Here is a 26547-nt window from a genome sequence, read left to right as displayed (position 1 = left end):
TAGGTAGATCGGGTGCATTACTCAAATGAAAATCAGTAACTGTTGGGCCAAGCATATCTCTCTACTGTTTACCTGCTCAAATGCTGACAAGCTCTGAAATAAACTTTTCTCATACCTCAAGTGTCATGGGGCTCTGTAGTGAAATGCTTCCTCCTCTTTCTGATTCCATGTGTACCATTCATAGATTTTTTTTGCATATTAATTTTAGTTGTGCATATATTTTTAAAAAATTAAGCAACCCAGCAATGAAGAGGTTATTGTGATCATTTTTCAGTGTTACAAAGCCATTTGGCAAGCATGCTGCTCTAACAACAGCAGCTCTTCAGAAAGTGTTAAGAACTCCATTAGAGGAAGAAGCAAATGCTGAAGATTTGTGAGATTCAAGAATTGCAGGCTTGGTGAGATGTTTACATTTACTCTGATTGTGTGGCACTGGATACATTTGCGTAAGTCATATGAAGCACCCCACACAGGCTGCAGTTTTCAGGTTGGAACAAACAATAGCGTAGATAGGTTTGTTTCATTGGAACTTGCATTTTTATTCATAGAAGACACATCTACAGTGCCTTTCCTGTGTCCTTGCTTCTGGTGCTTCCAAATTTAGCCTAAACTATGTCAGATTATTTTGTTCCTAACATTTCCAGTAGTCTGGGTTAGATTTATGTTTCTTGAAAGGACGTAACAGATGTACAGGGAGCTCTCTGCTGGTAAGGGTTCATTGTTGCCCTTAAGTGTTTGTATTAGACCCAAACCTGCTGTTACTACATCTTGTGGATCTGTGTTGTTTGTGTCACTGTGGGTCTGAAGATGAAAACGATCAGTTGCTTGTTGGTTTTGTACACTTCTTTGTCCAAGTTTGACTAAAAAAGACAATACGGTGAAGGGCTTTGAGGGTTTTCCAAGGTGAGTGGAATAGAGGTTATTGATGATCTAGACAAGGGGATCGAGTGCACCCTCAGTGACTTTGCAAATGACACCAAGTTGGGTGGGAGTGTTGATCTGCTCGAGGGTAGGGAGGCTCTGCAGAGAGACCTGGACAGGCTGGAGCCATGGGCTGAGGCCAACTGGAGGAGTTTCCATAAGGCCAAATGCCGGGGGCTGCCCTTGGGCCACAACAACCCCCAGCAGCGCTACAGGCTTGGGGAGGAGTGGCTGGAGAGCTGCCAGTCAGAGAGGGACCTGGGGGTGCTGATTGACAGCCGGCTGAACAGGAGCCAGCAGTGTGCCCAGGTGGCCAAGAAGGCCAATGGCATCCTGGCTTGTGTCAGCAATAGCGTGGCCAGCAGGGACAGGGAAGGGATCTGACCCCTGTACTTGGCACTGGTGAGGCCGCCCCTCGATTCCTGTGTTCAGTTTTGGGCCCCTCACTACAAAAAGGACATTGAATGACTCGAGCGTGTCCAGAGAAGGGCAACGGAGCTGGTGCAGGGTCTGGAGCACAGGTCGTACGAGGAGCATCTGAGGGAACTGGGGGTGTTTAGCCTGGAGAAGAGGAGGCTGAGGGGAGACCTCATCGCCCTCTACAGCTACCTGAAAGGAGGTTGCAGAGAGCTGGGAATGAGCCTCTTTAACCAAGTAGTAAGCAATAGGACAAGAGGTGATGGCCTCAAGTTGTGCCAGGGAAGGTTTAGACTGGATATTAGGAAGCATTTCTTTGCAGAAGAGATTGTTAGGTGTTGGAATGGGCTGCCCAGGGAGGTGGTGGAGTCCCCATCCCTGGAGGGGTTTAAGTGTAAAGTCAGCATAGCACTTAGGGACATGGTGTAGTTGGGAACTGTCAGTGTTAGGTCAATGGTTGGTCTGGATGATCTTCAAGGTCTTTTCCAACCTATTCTGTGAGAATGACACCTCTGTATTTTATTTCCTAAAATTGTGTGCTAAAGGTACCTGATATTCATGTGTTACACTTTCAAAGCAAATACAATAGTTCTTCCTCCTCTTAAACTGTAGCAGATCATTCAGACCAGGCTGAGAATATGTATATATGTATGTGCTTTAATATGGTGAAGTATGTTTGAAAAAGGGAAAATATTTTAAGGAAATACATCAAATATAATTCCCAATAAATTAAGTGTAATAACTATGGGTTAATTTTCGTTTCACCAACTGTTGTAGAGTCACAAGAAGAAAATGAGGGAATGAGCTGTTAAGATGGCTTCTTCCCCTTTATATCACAATCCTTGTCTGTGGATTATGTTTTTGAATTTTTTTACCATTTAAGTTTAACATGTCTTTGCTCTTTTTAAATGTGCTAAGATAAAGTCCTTAGAGATAGATTCCTGTAGTATTGATATATTCTCTTCCAAATATTTTTAATAGAAGTTTTTTCCTTTAAACATATAAGCTCTTTCTTTGGTCCTCTCTTGTCTCTTGATTAGTGCTCCTTGCGTATGATCCTGAGCGACATGTAGTTTGCTTTTTCCTAGTACTACCAGAAAACCATTGTCACAGCTCTCCTTTCAGAAACGAGGCAAAAGAGATTTTCAGGCTTTATTTATTGAACTGGAGGGGTGGGGGTGGGGACAGGAGGGGAGCAAACAGGAGGATGTATCTCTGTAGGCATAAGTTCAGCAGAAAGTCGTGTAGACTGGCATTAACAATGCCACAATTTATATGAGTTAGAAATCTAGGAAAGCTTATCCTTAGCTCAGATTGTATCGTCTTGGCCTTTGAGCCTTTTCATATATGAAAACCTCTCCTTCATGAATCTAAGAACGTCTCATATGTACGCATGCGTATTAAGACAGGCAGATGCATACAGGCCACTTGGGTTTAAACATGCAGTTTTGTAATAAATATATCTAAAAATTGTGGATTCTCTTTCTTTGATAAATGCTTGGTGGTAGAGTCTTTGTCAAGCATATGGTTCTTCATAGCAGGCGTCTTCACAGTGCTGCCTTTGGGGAATGCTGCTGAGACAGGAATAGCTCTGGGTGTCGGTGCTTGCCTGTGCCAACTGCTTGATCAGATGTGAATGTTCTGCTCTAATAACATAAACCAGAAAGAAGAACCCAAGCTCTCGTGAGATTCACTGTGACCAATGGATGAAGAGTAGACAGAGCCATCACACCGGCTTCTCCAGTGCTTTGTAGAAGCAGTCAGTATCCTTAGTTACCAACTGGAGACCTGTGCTTTTCAAACTTATTTTGTAGCCCTTTCAAAATCAGTGCAGATACAGATGTAACGGGAATTTTGGTTTCACTTTTCTATGTGTCATCAGCATTCACAGTAGCAGAAGAAGAAAATTGTGGCATAATTCAGGTAAATACTCAGATGCAGTACATACTCTATTCAGCAGCACCTTTATATGACCCCACATAGCCAGTGCACTCAGCTGTGTTACTAACAATCTCTTCTAAGTCTGCATCTCCTTTACCTTCTGACACATGTGTGTGACATGATGGCAGGAGCAGGAATTGGTTTTGGTGCAATACTTACTGACTTACCCAAGTCAGCCTGGATTTCTTACTGCTACTGCTTCTGCTGCTCAATTTCAGAGTAGCTGTGTCTCATGTCCAGCTCCCTGTTGATTCTCCTCAGTTGTTCACAGATAAAATGTAGCCTGCTGTGATAGTCTAGGCATACATATTGGCAGCTTACATATAATTCGGTGTTCCCCTTTGGGTCCTCTTCCACCCCGGAACAGTAGCCTGCTGTAATCTATGGAACATCTACCTTAGTCACCACTTCAAGCTAAAACCTGCTGGAGGATTCAAAGTGAGATCAGTCCTACATTCCTAGAGCACAGTTTCCATCAAAGAAAGAAGGTGGAACACTACGGCATGCTTTTGTCAGTCTCCTCAGATGAGGACGCTTCCCAGAAATACTGCACTTCTACAACCTGCCAAAATATTTGGAGTGCAAGGCAAATGCTGCTTTCCAGCCAAAGCTGTGAAGTTCTTGCACAGCTGTGATTCTCCTGTGGGAGAACACAAACCACCACCTGAAGTCTTTAGCTGACCTGAACAGCTTAGCATTGGTATTCCAAGGGAAACGTAGGCAACAGCGGAAGACCTAGTACAGATCATGTACAGATGCTACTTACTCTTCATTTTCGGATCAACTACACAGATACTTCATTACTATTCTCAAAAAATTGCATGCCATGCACCTCCTCAGATTTTCTCCAGCTTTCTAGCTTGTTTCACTGCCTGTGTGGATCGCCTTGCTCAGATTTTGTAAGCCTGAGGATGTTAATAAAGGACACAGGCTTAGCTAGTGTTTGTTTAGGATATTCACTAGAGTGTCAAATTTTGCTTAATTATACTTTATAATTCTACTAGGGATTGGATCCTCATGTTGCCAGTTTAACTAATTTCCATGTGGCGTGATATCAGATGTTTCACATAAATAGAGGTAGATTTGATTTTCATTATCCTTCTCCCTTCCTTTAATCTGACCCTTGTCTTCATCAAGTACGAACCCCACTACTAGAATTTTGTTGGTCGGCAGTAAAAGATATTTTGCTATCTATTTTGAATTACCTTTCCAGGGTGCAACCCAGTTTATTTCAAATCTTGACTTCTACAACATACCTTCCTTTCGTATTCAATTTTTTCCTTACTTTTTGTTTGACTTTTAATATGTATTATTTTGTTATATAGGTGTGCTTGGAGCCATGGCCTGAAAGTTCCCCTGCATCTGTGCAAAATGTTCCAGATAGTTTTGTACCTTTGTCTTCAAGAATTTCTAGTCCTCCTCCCCTCTCAAGACCTCTGCCACATGACTTCATTAAACAGCCTTCCTAACTTTTCATAATTAAGCCATTTTTTTAAAATCAATATTTAAATTTTTCAAGTAAATGTTGTTAACAGAGCCACAAGCTTGCTGTTCTAAAAAAAAAAAAAATCCTCTCTTTCTCTAGCTTACTTTTTTTTCCACGTATAAGAGACTTGTATAAAACAAATGAAAAATTTAAACCCCTGGAAACTAGTCCTTCTTGCCCTGAAGGCTGCTAAAATTATCAGCAGCCTTAACTGTTGACAGAAGTTTTTGTTTGTTTTATATAGCTACTGTATTTCATTTAGAAACTACTAAAAATATAATCATCTTAGAGACCATCTGCTTGAAATGACAGTGCATACTGGAGCTAAATTTTTAAACTTTTTTTCCTGCTTTGTTCATTATCTCTCCTAAAACTGGTTACACAACAAACTCAGTATTCAGTGCTAAGAGTTTCTTTTCTGAATTAATTTTCTACTTACATGCAAGGTGCACACAGCCATTTCCAACAAGTATCCATACATCATTTATTTGCTTTTATTTTGAGAGATCAGAGGGCGAAAAGTAGGCACAGCCTTATTTTCATATATAAATACTATGTCAAGACTGCAGGTTCATCAGAACAATTAACTGTACCTTTGGTGAAGGGACCTTTTCCTTTTGCCCCCTCATTGTCTCTTCTGGCCTGGATTCCAGGACAAGAGGCAGAAGAACCTAAGCTGGTTGTCAGGGACCATGGTATACCACAGCATGTAACAGGCTTTCTAGCTGTTTGTTTTCTGTTCAAGTAATACACATATTATGAACAAGGAAATTTCCTTTGGGAGAGAATTTGGTGATTAAAGTTCCAACACTTCGAAGTATAGTGTTGGTGTAAAGCAACTCATTTCAAATGTTCCCCCTCACTGTCTTGTCACACAAGCTGTTTTGTTCTGGTATTTTGTATCCTCTCAAAAATACTAACATCTACACTTGGCATCTAGGATCAAAAATGAGAATAAATTAGAAGTGGAGGTAGGATAATTAATTTGTCCTCAGTAAGGCTGATGGGGTTTGGTTTTTCATGTTTTATTTTTGTTTTTAAAAATGTTCTGGAAGATATCTTTGGTTGACTGAGAGCCATGTATATGGGAGGCAGGTCTAATAGGTTTGAAGAAACTGTTAACAAGTGTTAACATGGTTAACAGTAAGAAAGCAAATACAAGAGGAAGCTAACAGGAACAAATAACATTGTTTCTATCACCTCTGTCAATTCATGATTTGTCTTTGAGTTCATACTACCCATTCTTAAACAGAAATAAGTGCTTAACGAAAGAATCACTTCCTTTTCACCTATTAACACAGTCATAGTAAGTGAGTACATACAGACAATGTGGTGTTTGCCATCTCTGGCTGCCAAAGTTCCTCGCCTTCCCCAATACCTTTTACAGTGTTGTCTGACTTTTCAAAATATCAATTCAATGTAAAGATCTTTCTGCAAATAAGCAAAAGGTCTCTGTAGAAGCTTCCCAACAGTCTATATCATCTAAACATTCATTGGAATAGTCCAATGAGTCCAATGGAATATGTGATTTATTATTACATCTTCATGGTTTCTTTATCTTAAACATTTAATATAAAATTTAATATTCATGAGTTAACATCTGTTCTGCAAGAAAATTAATACTTGATGAAATTCTGAGTTTATTTTTCTGTGTCTCCTATTTGTATTCTGGATCTTCATAAAGATACAACTGTAATGACAACTCTCAATCTGGCAAACATTACGTACGAGAACAGACAATACCTCTGTTCTGTAGTAATTCATTATTGTTGTAAAATAAGTCTTGTTTCAATTAAATGTCTTGGAGAACTGTTATACTTAAAGTGTGAGATGCCTGATTGTACTTGAGACAGACTGCACAGCTACTGTGAATTCCCCCAGTGACGTATGCTTGGCCTCACTGCAGCAGAATCCCTATAATTTGGGAAGGAAACTAATGATCAGAAGTATTTTTTCAAATATTATAGCTGGACTTTGTAACAGCTTTTACGGGTTTTTTGGCAACGATCCAGGTGATCATGGTAACTGCAACAGAGAACCTACAAACTTTTTCACAAGTCATTTCTTTTCCCTCATTTCTCTCTATTGCCTTGTACATGTAGCATTAGACAGAAGATGGTGAAAATACTTACATGGCACAAAAACTTAGCTCTTAGGGAAAAGACATGTGAGAATTAAGTATTGCACGCAGAGTGGCTGCGTGCATCTCTGGCTCTTGGGACACAAAGTCCAAAGCCATTTTCACAAATGATTTTACCCTTGAACACAGAGGGGAAAAATTTACCTGAAGTGTCAGATTGATTTTAAGTTCAGTTCTGGAAGCTGCAGAATGCCTGCTGGGACTTGTTCAACACACTTGGTTTCAGTTGTTTTATTTGATGCTAATAGTGTTTCATGCTTTGTAGATTAAAGAAAAGTGAGAAGACTGAGTCTTTGTATTTAGCTAGCTGCTTTAGATTGAGTAGTATGAATGAAGATTTACAAGTAATCCAGTGTGTGTGTATTGTATAATTGTAAAATTACAGAATCACAGAAGGCCTGAGGTTCGAAGGGACCTCTGGAGGTTTTCTGGTCCAGCGCTCTGCTCAAGCAGGGCCAGAACTGTGTCATAGTTTTACACTGAACATGGACTGTATCTGGAAAAAATAAACCAAAAGACAAGATAGGCCATTGCTTTAAATGTAAGATAGCAATTTATATCAAATAAAGGTTGCAGTAAGTAAAAAACTTATTGACAAACTAGCATTTCATAGCAAACCATTTGTGGTTCTGATTCTAGCCTCTATATTTTATATTTTAATAGAGAAAATATAATGATGCGAGGATGTATTTTCTTTCTTTTCTTATATTGAGATTTCACATAGCTATTTTTATTAAGGAAAACTTAGCAGGTAGAGACCTAATTCTATGAAGGTATTCAATTATACTTCACATAACCGGTGGGTTTTTTGGTTGTTGGGGTTTTTTTTTCAGAAAAGTACAGTTTAAAATGAAAAATAGCTTCATATTTGATTTAATGTTTGTTTTGAAAATAATGGGGGAAAAAATCAAGATTTTACTTAAGACATGTCTGTCGTCTTTGTTGATCCACTGTTGCCACATTTATCCACTAATAGCAAAATTTTTGATTAACCTTTCTTGTGTGTTTTCTCACAGAGAGTTCGGATGGCGAGATCCAGAGCTTCCAGAAGTTATACAGATGTTACAGCATCAATTTCCCTCAGTACAGTCCAATGCTGCAGCCTACTTACAACACCTCTGTTTTGGAGACAATAAAATAAAAGCAGAGGTAAGATTTATAAACCCATTTTTTCAGCAGTGATGCTGTCTGCCATTTATAACCAATTATTTATATGTACTTTAAAAAGAGTTACAAAGGAAATTGTGTATACATGTCTGGACCCATTTTACTCAAGCTTTCACTTATGTCATTTGTTACCATTAGATAAAGTAAAAACATGCATAAAATATTATTGTCACTCATTTATTTTGTTTGGTTTTGAGTGTTTTGCTTGGTTGCATACCATTTAAGCACTGTATCAGTAGTTGTTCAGTAAACAGCTAGTGCTATAGTCTTGATCTCAGTGAAGCATACGGGCATGTCCTTAGGGTTTTCAAAGAGAGATGTTTGGACACTAAATACAAACAGAAGATGAAAATTAATCAAAAGGAGTCTGAATCAAAGCCCACTTTAATGTATAATTGTGTGAATAGAGTTTAATTTCACTGGGTTTGCAGCTTGAACTGTGATCATTAGTCTATGATCTTGCAGATTGTATCTAAAATGTAATTCAAAGAGCAAAACAGACTTTATTCTGTACCTGTAGCGGATTGGTACTTCTTGCTTGCTTGTTCCCTGTGGTTAATGGGACCAGTTCAGCTTTTGGCACAAGTTGAAACAGAAGGAAGGCAGCTCTGAGGGATGTGACAAACACACAGGAGTCAATTAAAATTGAACGAGTGAAGCTGTTACTAGCCCCAGCTGCCTCCCCTGGCCCTCTCAGAGATACTGCTGATCAGGGATATGTGGTGTGCCCATAAATCTGTGCCTGCACTGGTGTCTTTTAGCCTGGCATGTAAAGGTAAACTGAGATCAAGACCTGCTATTGCTTATTTGTCAGAACTCTGCAGTGATGCTGGCTTGCTAGTGCTTCATTATCCTCAGCCCATTCCCCTCCATGGGTCTGTCCAGCTGCAGCAGCTTTCCCTTACAGACTTTTTTCATGCTGAGGAAATGCTCGAGTGAGTAAGTAAGTACATGGTCTGCTGGCACTGGCAGAACTGCCATGGTTGCCTACATCACCTCAAACATCTTAAAAATAATCATAAAAAATATTTACATGAATGTTAAAATGAAGAACTTTTGTGCACTGGAGAAGAGAACTCTGTTACAGGTATTGCTGAAAAATTTAACTTGCACACTCTTCCAATACTCTTTTCTCATCCTTCTTCACAAATTAGTTTTCAGCAAAAGAATTGATTAATCCCCAAGAAAAGCAGTTAAATGATTAGAGCAATTTATTCATTGTACAATCTGTGCTGCCTCCTGTTAGCCATAGATTGAGAGCCCTTAGGTAGCTATCACATTTGAGGGCAGAAGAAGGTTTGATTTTTGTTGCCAACCATTTAGGGAAAAAGAAGACTGATAGTTGTTGATCTGACCAATCCCACTAGGACGTCAGCCTTTGTAAGCTTCAGGCTCATGAGCTGAAAGAATGAAGATAAGGATATAAAACAGTAGAGCACTAGGCACCTCTCTGGGCTTCTTTGTAAAAAGGTAACAGATAAAATGAGCGTTTCTCTCCCTCATTTGTTATTATGAAGGGCTTTTATATATTCCTCACTCCTTAATACATAAACTATCTTTGGAAACAAGACAAAATAAATTTTGTTTGAAGAGTCCATCTGAGAATATGTTTTCAAACTTCCGGTACTGTGGATTTTTCTAAGACAAAAAATCTGTACTGTATACTTTTCTAATGTTTTGTGAAGCTTTTTAAACTAAAGCATCCAACGTTAGCTAACTATTTTCTGTCTGTCTGTCTATCTATCTACCAACCTATAGTATTTAATGATAAGTCCTGTTGTGTTTAGGCCATGATTCAGCAGAACACTTAAACAATTTCTGTGTTTCTTTATTGAAATCAGGATCTACCCAAAGGGCTTGGTAGTATGCTTTGGGTCTGCTTGAGCTCTCCACTGAATAAGAATTTCTTGATGAACCTTTTTTGTGAGGAGTTCAAAATCCTGCCAATAAGGGGATATCATAGCATATATACCAGATCCTTGCTAGGCTTATGCCCAGCTGGAATAACTTCAGCGGTGCTGTTAAACCTACCTGGGACAACTCACATGCTAACTGTTAAGGATGTGTCTGAATTCTGAGTTGAACCAACACATAAATAATAGGAACGGATACCAAAATTTACTTTCCTGCAAAGTATTTGTGTTGCAGTTGTGTGTTGCAGCCAGTTCCCCTCTGTCTGAGAATGACCACATTTAATATCTGATTCCTTCTTCACAGAAAGTAGCACACTGGTCCTGCTGCACCCAGTGACAGGGAAACACTCCAGCTTGGACACAAGGTGCAAGTTTAAAAAGCACCAGGACAGATCCTAATTTTTATTTTCCTTGCAACCTCTTGTCAAATTAGTAATTATGAGTTTTGGAAGTCCGGGTGTTAATTTGAGATTACAAAGCTGAAAAATTCCAGTTCTTTGGAAGCACAGAAAACTCTGCTCTTTTATCAAATGCCTAGCTTCAACATAGCAAATAACTTGGAGTAAAGAAGGAAAACTGCCTTGGTGGTCTTTCAAACCTTGGAGAAAGGACAAACAGAGGAATGTGTAACATAAAAAAACTGCTGGTATTTTGTACACCTGACAGGCACTGAGAAAAAACAAATTGAATTCACTAAATAATTTAAGTGTTAATGTATAACATGCACTTGAACATACACACACACACACAGAGGATGAATAATATTGTGCAACAATTTAGTTTATCTACTGGTTGCATTGAATTGAAATGTAATGCAGTTTTTAAATCTTTAGCTCTGGAGTCATCATAAGCATTGAATTGTCACACTGCAGTTAATGGCTATTTTATCCAGAGCTTCTGGAAATAACTATTCTGAAATCTTTTTTTTTTTTTTTTTATTCTTTTAAGCATAATTTATACCATATTGCCTACCAAGAATGTGATTAATGATCTGTCCTCTGAACCTGACCATTCTTTCAGTCTTCCAGTTATGTTTCTGTCTAGTGATAAACTTTGTCCTACTCTCATAAGAGTATAGTGATATTTGTGTAAAATTTCTCCTTCTGCACTTGGTAGGACAAAGGCCTTTATATTCCTTTTAGTAGAACAGTGTCAACAAAAATTTAGACAGAAATAGAAAATACGCATTTCTGAGATTCCTAATGTGTTTTATGGTTTTATCATGACAGTTTTCTAAAATGTTTTTATTTCTGTAGCTGAAGTGTAGAACACTACTCCTTGCTTCCTTTGTCCCCCCAAAGAAAAGGAGGTAGAAATATTCCATAGAAGACAACTATGGAAAAAAAAAAAATATCAGTCAACAACATTTGAAATATGGCTAGGAAACAAGAAAATTTTTTTCCCTTTGTGACCGTGTTCTTTATGGTTAGCTATTATTTCTAAAACACATGTTGGTCACAAGCATACTTCTGAATTTGATGACATCACTCTAAATGTGCCTTTATTGCTACATAAGCATAAATACCCTGCTCAGTCTTATATCTAGCAATGAGGTCTTCAAATGCCCTTCTTCAACTTGAAGGACTTTCAAACAAAGTTGGTGACTGTTTATGTGAAGATGCCCCAGGCTGGCTACTAAGGTGTCAGAAGTCATTTACTTTTCACAGTAAAACTTCTGGAGAAAATTAGGTTTTATATTTCTGGTAGTATTTTTCTTTTTCACCTTCCAGCCCTGAACATACCAGTGCGGCAATATGTGTGATAAACACTGACCATTGATAAAGATGGTGGTGTTATTTCTTGCAGATGCTGCCGCTTTTATGCTGCTCAAAACCATTCAGTGCTAGTCTTTATTTAGAAGTATAATTGTAACTGCTGCCCTTCCCTGAAAGTTTTGTGCATGTGCTACTTCTGAGCCTTGTTAAGTTCTGCTGACTGCAAGGCAGGCACTACATTTGCTGTCAGTGGCGCTTCTCATTCTCTACCTTTATTCCCTGTGCTTGGTGCTTAGGTGGTGCAGCAGATATTAGAATGTTGTTGAAGAAATTGGATCATTTTTGCTAATACCTGATAGTTACATTTTTCATCTCCTGTTAAGCAGTGATGTGACAGATCCTTGCTAAAGAACTCACATATGTGAAAGTGAACATAGGGAGGCAGAATGCTAAAGGTTGTAAAAAGTGCCAGGCAGCCCATTACGGTTTGGCATAATAATGATCGAATTCAGAATCTCATAATACTTTAGCAATTCATTACATAAATTATTCTTTCATTGATGACGGAGAAGAATGCAACTAAAGGGCAAAAGGAAAGGAAGGAAGAAGTTTTGATCAGATACTTGAAGGCAAACAAAAAGTTCATGAGGCAGAAGAACACAAGAAGGCCTTTTCAGATGGCATTTTCTCCTTAGTAGAGGGCTCTTACACTAACAATTGTGAGACTGTGAGCGGGACCAGAGTAGCTGGTCCTGGATGCCAAGAAGGAACAGACAGGGGATATAGGAAAAGAAGAGCATTTTAAAAATACTCAGCAGAGAACATTTCTTTAAAAGAGCACATTCTATTAAACACAGAATTCATTCTTCCATGGCAATTTTTCTCCCTATAATGACATCTTACTCCTTTGTATGAGGTCACCATATAAAAGGATTGAGTTGTACAGTTTCACACACCAGCACCATTACTCTCACGGAAAGTGGCCGCCTGCCATCAGCTGCAAAGGTGTAACAGGCCACTCAGGGGTTTTGGCAACAATGACATTCTTCTGCAAACTAGAAAATTGATTTTTGCTATCAAAGCAACACCACTTGAGGTTCTCCTCTCAGAAAATCATGCAAAGATGCCAAATAAAATAATAACTGCTGAACTGTCCTGCCTGAAGCCTTCCCTTGCATCCTTAATAAACATTGCTGTATTGGACGATTTCTTCTTTGTCTTGGAGAGCATTCCCATATACTGCCTGCAGAAGTATCAGTCCAGACATTATTGCATGGAGTTCTAAAAAGTGAGTGATTGCCCACGGAAAGCATTTATTTTTCCAAATTGATCAAAACCATCATTCACATTCATTTTGTCATTAAACTTAAGGTGTTTCTGCATCTTATTCTGTGAGTTCTTCAGAGTGTGCCAGAACCCTTTCAACACAGTACTGCCACTCTTCACATGTCAGGCAATGGGCATAGACTATATTAACCTCTTGTTTATCTTCATTATAATTCACATAATTGCAGTGTTGTAGCAAGACTGATGTCATCCTTAGTACTACTACATCCATGATGGTCAAGGATACACAGGTACCTGTTTCTAGCATGGCTTTGTCCCAGGGAATGCTTAGTATACAGTGATTGAGAAACAGTCCATGGTGTTGCTTTTAGACCTGCTGGCTAACACCGACAGTATTCTTCCCTCCATAACATTTGAAGGATCCAGAAAGGAGGTTGGATGTGCTGTCATCATCCTTGAAGGATATATTGATTTTATTTCTACAGTGTTCTGCAAGATTCCCCTCTGTTTTCATAAGGGATCCCAGAGAAAACAGGATTATCTTTCTTTTCTTGTGTATTTGAAGAAGAATCATAGTTTTACATTCATCTTCCCATAGCTTTCCACTTCTCTCTCTCTTTTTCCTCTAATATCTCTTCAGTTAAAGGCTGGAATTTGGCTTGTCCAGTAATGATAGTGTCAGTTTTCCGTTATGGATATTATGTAAACTCCTTTAATCTCTGCATGCAAGATGATATAGACGCGTTATTTAATTTAAATGAAAGAAGTATCTCATAAGTGATACTGAAAAGGAATGTAAAAATTGCGGGGAGACTCTAAAACATTTGTTGAGAGTGTGTTTTAGTGCAGACAATAACTACATACTTCTGAAGAAAGTATACTTCCCTGTTCAGTTATAAATGTTTTATTAGTACTTTGATAACCATAATTTTCATGTGTTAAACATCTGCATGGGTAAAATCTCACAGTTTGAGAAAGATTTCCCTAAATGGCTTCACAACGAATTTACTATTATAATGCTGATATGAAGGGGTGCTTGCCTGCACCTGAGTCCCAAAATGAGCACTGAAATGTTCATGCTTTTGCTTAGCTATGTTTAGATTACTGCATGCAGAATGATTTGGGTCTGTCTCCCTGTCACCCTGCGTAATTGTTTCACCTGTGCAAGTAAATGTCACACAGTCCCTTTCAAATACACTCTCTGTGTAGATTTTCCTGGCAGAAATTATTCTAATGACGTAAAGCAGCACCCAGTGACATCCCAGAAACAGTCTTTATGCAAGAATTTATTTTATTTTATAAATCCTCATTAACGATGATTTTACAGGACTTGACTTTCAGATTCTTATTGGCCTCTAGTCTATCTTCTAAGAAGTCAGTCAGCAGATGCTGGGGTTTTTTGCAATATAGGTTGGGGGGTTCTAGTGTCAGTTATTAATATATAAATTGATTATTTTTTTTTAATATTTTACTCATGAAAAAAATTTTTTAAATGACCATATGATTTGTCTTTTGTAAATTGTCTTCATTTGCATTATTGGAATGGTTTTTCCAACAAGATGTTCCACTCCTTGCACCTTGTCATTCAAGGATATGATTTTACACTGAAAAATGTGTAACTTCCATGCACACCATCAACAGCACTGTGGAGTCTTACTCTTCACAGTCAAAGTATACAAAAAGCTTTATGATTACTCCTTATCACATGATAGTCATGATTTTTATTCTTTAGCATGAGGAATACCCATTTTCATTCCTCCTCAAGGCTTATCTATCATTTTAACGTTAGTTTTGCAAAAAGTTTTTGAAGTGGTGGTACTTGAAGAATGTGTTTCAACTAACAGAGGCTACACTGTTACAGTATTTGTGGTGTACTGCATATATCTTACATGAGAAGTAACTGCAGAGTGTAAAGTAACTTACCAGTAATTATTAAATGAGACTTGGTCAACTGTGAGAATGATGGTAATTACAAAACCTAATTCTGACAAGAACAGTTAATTTGATCAATTTGAGTATCTGTTATTTTAGCTCTCTCTAGTGTAACTATGGCTCAAATCCACTCTATCATGCTGTGACACAAAAAATTAACATGTTTATGTTTCATTGTAACCAGAGAGAGAAAGATGGGATAAATACGTGAAGATGTCATAAATTATGAACAGATTAAGTAAAAGCTGTATATCTTAATATACTTGAAATAGAATAGGTTTATACTGAAAGCACTTGATTTAAGTTTCAAGCCCTAGGTCCATTTTTAGCCCTGCATGACCATGGGCTCTCCTGTAAAATGTGGATGATAAGTTTATTCTACTTTGATTATTTGCTTTTATTCGTCTCAAGGCTGTAAGTTGGCAACAACCCGTCAATATGAACACCTATGTGGTTTCAGGTTGAAAACATTTGTGAGGACTGTCTCTCTTTGCTTTCACTCTGGGTGCTTTTATGATATACTCAAATGGAGCCAGAAATGCCAAATCCTACTCTTCAGCACACACGTCTGTGAGAGCAGAGGTGTGCCCTGGCTGAGCAGTGGGTGTGGGAGAGGATTTGGCCCAGTTATCTCTTGTAGGACTCTCAGGTGCTTCTTGTTTCAAGAGTGGCTGCTGCAGGAGGTGGAAAGCTGCCTCAAGGAGACAGTGGTGGTTCATGCTCCACAGGGCTGGACACACGATACTGGATTCTCACTGGCAACAGGCTCTCACATGGTATCCTAAATCCCTGCTTTCTCCCATCCCTTGTGTTGAAAGGGGAGGGTGCAAGGCTGTGTCCCAGTGGTCCTTCTGTCTCCAGTTTGCCTGGCACCATGCATCTTGTGGCATTCTTGCGGTCACATTAATTTGCAGTGGGATATAGGGGCTGAAGACATCTTTTCCCCTGTTCTGTTGAAAGATTCATAAAACACAAACCTCGAACAGGTGAAGGATGGATGCTCTGTTTTCTTAGATATATAGAAACAAAGCCCTTTTTTTTCCCATGATCAGGATCTCATCACTGATATACTATGGCTTGTCTCACCTTCTTTCCATAGGAGATTTTTTGAAAGCAACCTTTGTTTTCTGCTATTGCTGCTGCTTTTTTTTTTTTTTAATCAGCCCTATTTGATCCCATTTTAAGACTTATGTAACCTCTTGTAATCTCTCTGCTCTCTTCCATTTTATTTATTCCATCAGTCAGTGACTTGAGATGTATTTCTGTGTTAAGGAAGGCAGATGTAAATGGTCTGTTTCTCCTAAGTAGAACAATGATTTCTGCACTTCAAGCCCTTCTCTACTGATAGGTGTGCAAGGGAGTATATTCAATAGCGTTTCAGTAAGTACAGTTTGAAGTGTCTAAAATGTCTGCTTTGGGTATCCCTTCATGCTATCTCCATGATACTCTCTTTCTTCTTATAGTTTGAACTGTGTGAATCAGAGAAGCATTAACTCATCACCTGTAGTACAAGTTTGTGGGTGACCATTTTCCCTCTTTAATATTAACTAAAAGAGATGAGGCAGAAATGGCTGCATTGGTCTTGACACAATAGTCTGTGTTAACACTGTTGTTAAGACTACTTACACTCTTAATGGTCTTAAAACATTATTTAGAATAATGCTAATAAAACCCACACTTTCACTAGCATTAAGGTATTGTAATTCTGTTTCTCTCCCAATCTAGAGTCCAACACTGAGTTACTAAATAATGTTTATCAGAATATATGTGTTTTTTCTTGCAAAAAATTGTCTTTACTTGGTAATAAATTCCAGAAACATAGTTAACCATAAAATGATAGGCCTTTTCCCTTTTGTTTTTTAAAAAAAAGCATAAAAGCCCACCTTCTGTCAGGGAATTAAATCTTAAACTGATAGTCTTGCTTTCAGAAGCATTTCTGAATGCATTCACCGTTCAGTTTCACCGTCTAATTTATGCACTATCATTTTATGACATTTATCTTTTCTGATGATAGAGTGCATGTCTTTGTTTTGTGCACAGTCCTTACATTTATTAAGACTGAGTATTAATGAATGTCACTGAGTGCTGTGCTGTGCCCTACAATCTGTGCTTTCTGTAGCACAGGAGTGGCATTTTACACTCTGGGATCCCTCTGGGGTCATTTAACCGTGGTTATTCTTGATTTCACTGTCAGGATACTGTGCCTGAATTATAATCATGATTTACTATGCACCTGGCGTATATTTCACTTGGTGTAAGATTAAGAAAATATTACAGTTGTTCAATAAATGAATTAATGACAAGTCCCATGGGAGTAACATTCTGTTAAAAGCGGAAACTGAAGAGTTAGGATGTTAACTGAAGACTGCAAAGCAAAGTAGTGGCAGATTGCAAGGGCCAGTTTTGTCTTTTACTCCTCTGCTCTGCTAAGGATCTTGATTAATGTTTTGGGTTTATTGCATTCACATTTCAAAATTATTGCTTTTGAAAAATAGCCTCAGCTGGGAATGAAGTACAGTCCTGTAAAGTGACATGGTTTTAAAAAATAAATAAACAAGCGTATATTTTTCCATAAATGTAATGGAAATTCTAGTTGTGGTTGGTTTTTTCTGAGTTAATGCTAAATAAGCAAAAATCAGACATTTTGCTTGTTGTCTTCTTGTTGTTTTCAGTTGTTATGTAGCATGACATCATTCTCTCTCATCTTACAATGAGACTGAATCGAATTAATTTACAAAGGTACTGAAAACATTAACAAAATGATGGACAATATTGAGAATATGTATCAGTATTTTTACTCCACACACTGCTTTACCCTGTTTTCATGTTCCTCCCCCACCACTGCCAAGTTATTCCCTCTCCAGGGAATAGCCAAATGGATAAAGTTTTGCCCACTCTTCCCAAAAGCTCCTCTTTAAGTACATTTTTCTATGATACTAGTAAAGAGCCAGCAATGGTTATTTAGAGCCAAAGCTAGCCAAAATATTTTTTTAAAATTATTAACGACTGTCTGTCTTCATGTGGGTAATTGCAGCTTTGCTGTTGTTATCTGGACTATTGAGTTTATGCACTACACTGTTAGCAGTGTCTGCAAGCATCTTTGGGAAAGAGTTTGACCTCTTTTGCTGCCATTTAGGGGTCTGGCACTGATCTTCTTGTGAGCTGACGGGAGTGAATAAGGTCTTGAACAAAACCTGTCTAGACCTGTTTATCTGGGTTTAACACTCGCTTCTACAGTGTCTGCCTCGCAGGAGGTGAGGATGCTGGCTAAAGGTTTCTCTTTTTCAGCTCTGGGCAGCCAGAGTTTGCCTCTGCATGAGTAACCACGTATAAGAGAATTTTCAGGCAATAAATTCAATTAGCCAGAAAATTCAGATGTGAACATCTGGTGATAATGCTTTTCACACAGTTAAGAGGAGAGAAAAAAAAAATCAGTATTATGTGTGCAAGATGAATGCCTTCGTGCTGCCTTCTGTGGCATGCAGCAGATACAGAAGAACACTGCACTGTGTCATGAATCTCTCTCCACTGTTTCGAGGAAAAAATGTCCCAGTTGTATTAAAACATTTGTAAAGGCTTTATCTTTTGTATCTGAAAGTATTAGGTGGTAGGGAAGGAAAGGTAATACACGCTGAAAGACAGTGACGTTTGACATAAGTAATATGATGTTCCCACATTTTGAATGGGCAATAAATATATTTGTAACTTTTTCAAGCAGTATAATGTTCTACTATATGTGCCATGAATTTCTTTCTGTTCATAACTTGTCTGCCAATTGCTTCTCTGATTTATTAGGCTGATGTGCAGAGGATTACTTTCCTATTGTAGAGCATATTTTTTTATTACTGTTATCATCATCCAGCGAGCCATGGTAAGACTTTGCATGCTATATATAGAAATAAAATAACCTAGATCAATAACAGTGTTTGTAATTTGATGCTTTCTCAACATATCTGTATTAAAAAGGTTGGCAGCAAAATTATTTTAATAAGGTGAATTGTAGTCCTGATAGAAAAGACTGTGCCAAATGAAACTTATAAGGTAAAGACCATCAAATGATCTCCAAAATGTGTTTAAAAATACAGAGATTGCTGTTACTAAGCTACCGAGAGTGGTTGCAGCAGAAGGCACAGGTTTGTAGAGGCATAAGGACACCTAAGGCTCTAAAATTAAAATGCCTACCTCTCTGTCAAGCCACTGCAGACAACTATTTGGAGTTGCTTGAACCAGAGATTCTTTAATGTAATCTCAATTTATAGCAGAGCTGCTGAAGTAAATCCTGCTCTTCTAAGGTTTACACTGGTATAACTGAGAGTATGACTCATACCACATAAGGAATAAAAGAAAAAACAAGACAATTAAAAACAAGATATAACAATTATCCATTTTCAAATTCTGAAGTTCTGTCCATTTTTTACCAGTCATGGGCCAGATTCCTTCCCATCCCAGAAAAGTACTACTTACTGATAAATGACCAACATTTCTAAGGTTGGTATCTTGTAGTGACCTTGGTTCAGGCAGATATGGAAATGCATTAGATCTGTGGGATATGGCTTGAAAAGTTATTTGGACTATAATAACTTTTTTTAGTTTCACAAACAGATTTGATTTGTTCCTGCATACTCATCTGTATAAAAAGTAGGGATTGTAATGCCCACTATAAGGATCATTAAACATATATAAAGAAACAGTTAATGCAAAATGATAAATGACACAATAGGTCCAAATCATCCACATATATTTGAGCTATTGCTTCTACCACAGTTGCTGAAGAGAGTGTGGGAATGCTGCCCACCTGTGTCAGCAGCACTGCTGGATCTGGCTGTTTGCTTCACTAGACATATTGCAGGCACATGGTTAACCAAGCAAAGCTCTAAAGAAAGGGACAGACTCCTTACTCCATGCACAAAAGTTTTGGGTGGTATTTTTTTTTTCAGAACTGCTATTCTACTGTTCTTATATCCAGGAGCAACTGAAAAATTGCTGCAACTCACAGGCTTTATAGAGTAGTAAGCAGAATTAGTCCGTTGTCAGTGAGGTGGCACTATTTTTGATGGTTATTTCACTTATTCCTCATTTCTGTATGCTTTTTCTGTATTCTGCTGATTGAAAAAGAGAGGTCTTGAGTTATTACTGGATGATTTTTGGAAAGTGTAATCTGAAGCCTATTGGCAGTCTTAACAAGTAAATGAAAGGTCAAGTGTCAGGAAAGCAATGGAGAATGAAACAGAGAACATTGCTGGGGCCTTCTTCAAGTCTGTGTTACACATGTCCTGGATACTGCATGAAGTTCTGGTCCTCCTCTATTTCAAAGAGTATCGAAGATTTAGAAAAAGTTTGGGCAAAAAGTGTGGAGGATTTTAGAAGGCGAAGAGAACCTGAGCTGGACAAAGGGAAAAAAATATTCAAACCAGTGCACTGGTTTGCACTCACAAACACTCTCTTTATTATAATGCATACTTTTAGATATATATAATTTTACATATTGAACTGTGGATATTGCAAAGTACATTAGATATGAGGCAGCTTTACTTGTGTACTTACTCCATTTATAATACATAAATGGTAAGACAAAGGAAAGATTCTGCAGTGGAGCTTTGCACTGGAACTCTTAAATTATGGGTTGTAGTCGTCACTGTGCCACAGCCTGCCTTTGTGACCTTAGGCAAAGAACTTAATTTTCCTGAGTTTGTATTAGCTAAACTTTCTGCCAAAGAGAGATGTTGTGAGAATGCATTCATTAGCTTTCAAGGCAGTAACTGCCCCCCACAGAAAATGCTCATATGACTGAGATTATTTGGTGGATAATACATCAGTTATAAGGAGGGAATACCTTTCATTTAAATCTCAGTAGAGAATGTCATGGGAGCAGAGTTCATCAGGGGGCAATATGATGCTTGGTCTAATAAATTGTAAATGTATTTTAATCTGAGAAGTGGTGTGTTGTTTATTCTGTAAGGTATACAATCTGAGATAGCTAGAGCAAACATTAAAAAAGGATCTTTTTGAAATCCCAGTTGGAGTTGAAACGTTAGATAGATTTATTCTCTTGTTTGGGCATAAATGACGGAAAAAAAGGAATTTTCTGTGGTCTTAGTTGGTGACCACTTTGTTCCAAGATGGTATTTGTGTTCACATTGACTAAATCCCACTAATAATATGCTTAACTGAATATAGTTAACTACAGCATCAGAAATTTTCATCTAAGTTGGTGTCCTCTGTTACTGTTAGAATATTTTAAGCACTGACCTACTGCATTTGTGTAACAAACTTACCTTTTCTTTACATAAAAAAAAAAGTGTTGAATTTTCTATATCTTGTTTAGCTTCACTAGGAATCTGGTTATAGGAATATCAGGATGGTTTTAGATGAGGTATATATGGGGGTTTTTTGCCCAAGAATAAATGTATCCTTCATTCTCAAAGAGATGCAAAATTCTTTTTAAATACCAGACAGTGAATGATCCAAACCCTTGGCGTTAATCATTTTTCATTTAACTGCAGACAGTACTAGATCGGTGCTTTGAGTGATGCCAGTGTCTTTTGCATCCTAAATTAATATTACCATTGCATTATCTATAAAGTGCACACTGCTGAACCTTCTTTAGTGTTGTGCTTTTTTTGACTGTTTTGAAAAGCAAAGACCCCGAATTAAAATCAAGTAATTACAGTACCTTCTAAGGGCTTTGGCTTCTGTGTATTTTTCCCAGTTTGCGTGCATTCCTCAGTGTTAGTTTATACCCCCAGTGTTTCAAAAGCTGAGAAGCTTGGCTAATGCAGGTCAATGCCAATCTATTCATTTTAGGAGATCCTGCTTTTAACAGTGGGATTGAAAATCGCTTTTCTGATACCTTCAGAGTCAGACAAGCACTTGAGGTCACCTCTACACCTGCAGTTAGGAGTGCTATTTGGATGATCCCATTAATGGCTGGTGTTTAGATTTAGAATAGGATGCTTGTGTCGGCCTACAAATTTAATGGTTTTTAGGAGTGTTAGGGTAAACTGCTTTACTATTATAGGTAACTTACACCTAGCTGGAGATTTTTTTAGTGTAAAAAATAAAATGATGCTAAAACCCTGATTTAGAATAGGCATAGCCTTCCTACCAAGCATGAAAAACAAAATGTATCACAGTGCAGAATACATTAAGGCTTACTGACTGAGAAAGCAGCAGTTTATTCATACATTTTCAGGCAATTTTAGAACATGGTTTTGAGTCTCCTCCTGTTCAGAACATGTTTTCAAGTCTCTGTTAATGCCACACATAGATCCCAGGATCTAAAGAGGTCACTTAAGAGACACAGGGAAAAAACAAATGTATACTTACTTGGTAACAGAATATGCACTCCCAGAAGAAAAGCTTCTGAGTATTGACCCTGTGCTGTGCTTCCTCATGATAAAAAAAGATCCCCTTTCTTCTCCACGCACTGCAGTTTAGCACACAAGGAACAATTCTTATTTAACTTAAAGCAGAACATTGTATATGTACCAATGGTTGAATTTATTTAAATGATGCCTGTTCACAGCTTTATGTTGCCTTTGTGTCTGACCTAACAAGTCCTAATGACAAAACCATTCTTAAATGGGACCCAGATCCAAACCCTGATTTAGATTACTTAAACAAATTAACTTCGGAGCTAATGCAGCAATTTGCATAACATTCCACTCTATTTTAAGCTAAAATTGCTCAGCACTTTTTTAAACTTGTAGCAAATTACTTTGCTAATGAAACTAAATTACCCTATGATGTTACAGGTAAATTTGTCTGTAATACATGTGTGTTTGCAGCGTATGGATTTTGTATTGTCTACCTGCTGTTCCATAGGCACCTCAGGAGAAATAGTGGAGAGGAATTAAAGTTTGAACCAGTACATTTATCTTAAGAGACATATTGTACTAAGTACTATTCTCATATTCTGTTTTGATGGAGATTTGTTTTCTTCCCTTCACATCCATTTTAAGTTTTAGGAATCAGCCCTCTGAAACCAGCTGGCAGTGAGGCTGCCCATCTTCCAAACCCGTCTGAAAAATAGTGGGGGTTTTTCCTCTTAGATGAAAGTCATTTTAGTAATGTAAACAAGGCAAAACCAAGTAACAGAGATGTCTCATGGAGAGGATTTGGAATTGCAGTAAAAAAATCTAGAAATGTAATAATTTCATGGATAGTGTGTATAACCAGTCAGTGCATTCAAGTTGCTGTGCGGGCAGTGGCCTCTTGGACTTCCCAGTAACACCCTGATCTGTGTGGGCACCACTGGCCTGCTCAAACAGTGAGCCTGAGAGGAGCAGGGTTCCCGTAGCCAAAGAGTGTCTCAGAAACACTACCCTGCCTGCCATTCTTTAAAAATGCTTCTGACATTTGGTTCTGCTCACTTGTAGCTTCTCCTTCCTGCACCTGTGGAACAGAATTGCTCAGAATCCATTCCCATGTGAAGTAATAAGCGTTTAGTCTGCTGGGTCTAACCAGCATCTAAAACTTAAAACCAATTATTACTAAAAATTTCCAGAAGAAGACTTAAATTGGATTGTCCTTTTAATTTGGGGTTTATTGGATATATACCATCACCTGTGCTAGCAGTCAGTTGGTTTTTAGTTCTGTTCCATATGTAACACAGTGGCATTAAAAATAATTCCATTTAAACAGTTGTATTTTGATATATTGAAACATGCTTTATTAATAATGGAAATGTCACAGAATAAGTGGTAGATGATGCGGCATGTTATGTCAGTCAAGCTGGCAATTAATATCTATGATCTCTGAAAAGGCTTGATTGTTGTTAGATTTCCTTCACCTACTTTGGATGAAGAGTTATTCAAAAGTGATTATTAAGAAAAATGTGGAAAGTAGCATTTAACCATAAATTAATCTTCACATTAGGACTGTAGAGCTGTTAATAGAGGAATGCTTAATGTCTTATTGGGAAGAGGAGATTGTGTTATTTTAGAAACATACTTTATCACTCTGTCAGTCTCTAACAATTTTTGTCACCTATTCTTAATCCTCTTCTGTTTCCATTATATTTTACTTTGTAAGGCAGAGTAGTCAGAATTAAATGCAGAAGAGGATGTTCCAGTTATACCTACTGGCAAAATTTGAACAATATCTCAGATACCCACTTGCTGAGTATAAATAGAAGAGGAAGGGTGTTTTGGTTTCTATCACAGCAATATTTTTAGGCTGTGTTGGAATACTTCATTATCTAACAGTCTTTGGCTAAACTGTTTAAAACTTTAAGCTTCACTTTTCTTCCCTTTTGTATCTAGCTCTGATTTTTACAGCCTTCCAAGGGATGGAAGAGGGAATTTCCATTATGCAGTGACTGAAAGAAAGGGGTTTGCTTCTTTTCTTTGCTACTGGGAAGAATAGAACAATTCTTATTTCAAAACACAGTTCAAAACCATAGTAATAATCAAAACAGCTAATGTCTATTTGCTTTGACTTTGCTTCTGCTGTTGCAAAGCCATAAGCAACAGCCAGATTCCAGGGCCAGTTTTCTCAACCTTGATACAAAGAAAGATCACTCACCTATATTTTGTTCATATTTGAGAAGTTATCTGTCCTTCTAAATGTAAGAAAATAACACTTGATTGTAAGTCAAAGCATGAATTCTGCTCAGTCTGACAGTCCTGGTTATCCTCACTTTTCAGGCAAACCTTCCCCATCCCCAGGGAAGCAAGCCAGTCGGGTTTTCACATCCGATTGTTAGACTTTAAACAGAGCCTGGAGGAACAGCGTGGCTTCTGTGCTGAATCAGTGACAGGTAGCATGTTTTGTCAATTAAGGTCATGGACTGTAATGCTGTTACTGCTTACATCTGACAATAATTCAGTTTCAAGCTGTGTTACAATTTGTGCAAGCTTTGGCATGCATTTGTCATGAAAAGTGAAAGGTAAATTAAGAAGGCTTCAATATTTCCTACAATACTTACACTGTAATTTTTTGTTTTCTGAGATGTCCCGTGTTTATAGTCATTCTGTCAGTTCTTTTTAGAGCACAGAAAGTATCCTTTGACCAGAGTAGTCTCAAAAACAGTAAAGGTTATATTTAACCAGTGTAATGCAAAGCAAGGAGGATATACCGAGAGCTGTAGATCCAGATATCTTTCCCAAAGGGAGCCAGATATACCTCGGGAGAAGTCTCTGGATTTTGATTTAATGGAGCTCTGTATTCAATCCTCTGATTCCAGTGTATCCTTTGTATAAGGGTAGTGCTTGAATGATGCATGAACCATCTCCTAATCTGTGTGATTAGTCTTAGTAGTGTTCAGAGTGATCAAGACCAAATTCTTAACTGCTGCTTGGAAATGAAGCAGGATGTATTATGGCATTGCATCAGAAGGTGGGTACTTCTCTGTTAGACTAGCTTAACAAGCCAGCTGCTGATTTCTCTTGTTCGGTATTCTTCAGTGAACTTGACATAAGGCTGAACACGTAACCCAGTTAAAATTTCGAGCATAGTGTAGTATATACTAACCTAAATGTACAAAACCTATACAACAAATGAACGAGAAGTTAATCGGATATGGATCATCCTAGAAATAAAAGCATCCCTATTAATTTTGTTAGTCATGTATGTTAAAGAAGCTTAGATCACACAACAAATTGACACGAACATGAGAACAGTGCCTGCACAGGCATCCCATGCACACAAAGCAGCGGTCATGCAAACACGGACAATAATACATGGTCCTTAATCTCTGGCTAATCAGTCTCAAAGCTTGCTGGCTGGTCTCATCTCACACACACACACAGACTCAGAGGTCTCTCTGGTAGCTGGCTCAAACTTTTGGTCTGCCAAGTAGCACATCCTCAGACCTTGGTCTTGCCGGTATCTGTCCCCTAGATCTATGGTGTCTGTAATAGCTCTTTCCCAGATCTCCTGTCCTGCTCATGAGCTGTTCCTGCTTGAGGTTCACTAGCATTATGCCAACACAGCATTTAGACCATCGTCACCCAGGAAAAATGTTGGGAATTAGGTTTATTAAGAAGATAGAACAGACTACAGCGATCAGGCACAGGGTTTGGCTGAACAAGCATACTTAAGCAGAACTTATTTATACATGACCAGCCCCTTTCATCACATGCTTCTCTGTATTTTCTCATGTTGTTCCTCCCCCATGCATTTGGATATCTCCCTTTTCCTACCTTTGCCCTTCTGCTAAACATCCCGTATGTTTTGCACATTGCACAATCCCTTGAAAGCATCCCATAACCATGCTTTTTCCCACAGGACCCATGATAACCCTGTCATTCAATCCTCCCTATGTGCCCCACCCTCCCCTTACTACTTAACAAAGCTCAGGCTGAACCTCTCGAAGCCTTTGAGCGGTTCCTTCAGCAGCCCATCAACCAGGGACCTCGCAGACCTGGTCTTTGGTATTGTTTCTGTAGGGTTTGCCCACATAAGTGTGGTTTACTACTTTTCCTGTCTCATCTCTACATGCTGGACAGCCATTGACCAGATGTCCTCACAAAACAGGTGTCCTTACATTCCAGGTATCTGCATACCGTTCACATCCTACATTTCTTTCCACACATCCATCCAATCTCTTGTATCAAATTAGGAAGCAAGCTGTCAAATGTGCTAAAATCATACAGTAATGAATTATATCTATATTGTTTCAGACAT

At 38.2% G+C, this 26547-nt stretch overlaps 1 protein-coding gene across 13 annotated transcripts in view; it reads left to right on the top strand.

Annotated features, from left to right (window-relative positions):
* Positions 1-26547, top strand: part of CTNND2 (catenin delta 2) — a 689312-nt gene that overhangs the window by 501720 nt on the left and 161045 nt on the right. For all 13 annotated transcript variants that reach the window (XM_074899519.1, XM_074899518.1, XM_074899522.1 and 10 more), the window contains one exon: positions 7922-8054. In XM_074899519.1, the coding sequence (XP_074755620.1) occupies positions 7922-8054 (133 nt within the window). The remainder of the gene's footprint in view (positions 1-7921; positions 8055-26547) is intronic.

This window comes from Athene noctua, chromosome 2, assembly GCF_965140245.1.
Source record: "Athene noctua chromosome 2, bAthNoc1.hap1.1, whole genome shotgun sequence".
NCBI lineage: Eukaryota > Metazoa > Chordata > Aves > Strigiformes > Strigidae > Athene > Athene noctua.
This window is presented reverse-complemented; position numbering and strand designations above follow the sequence as displayed.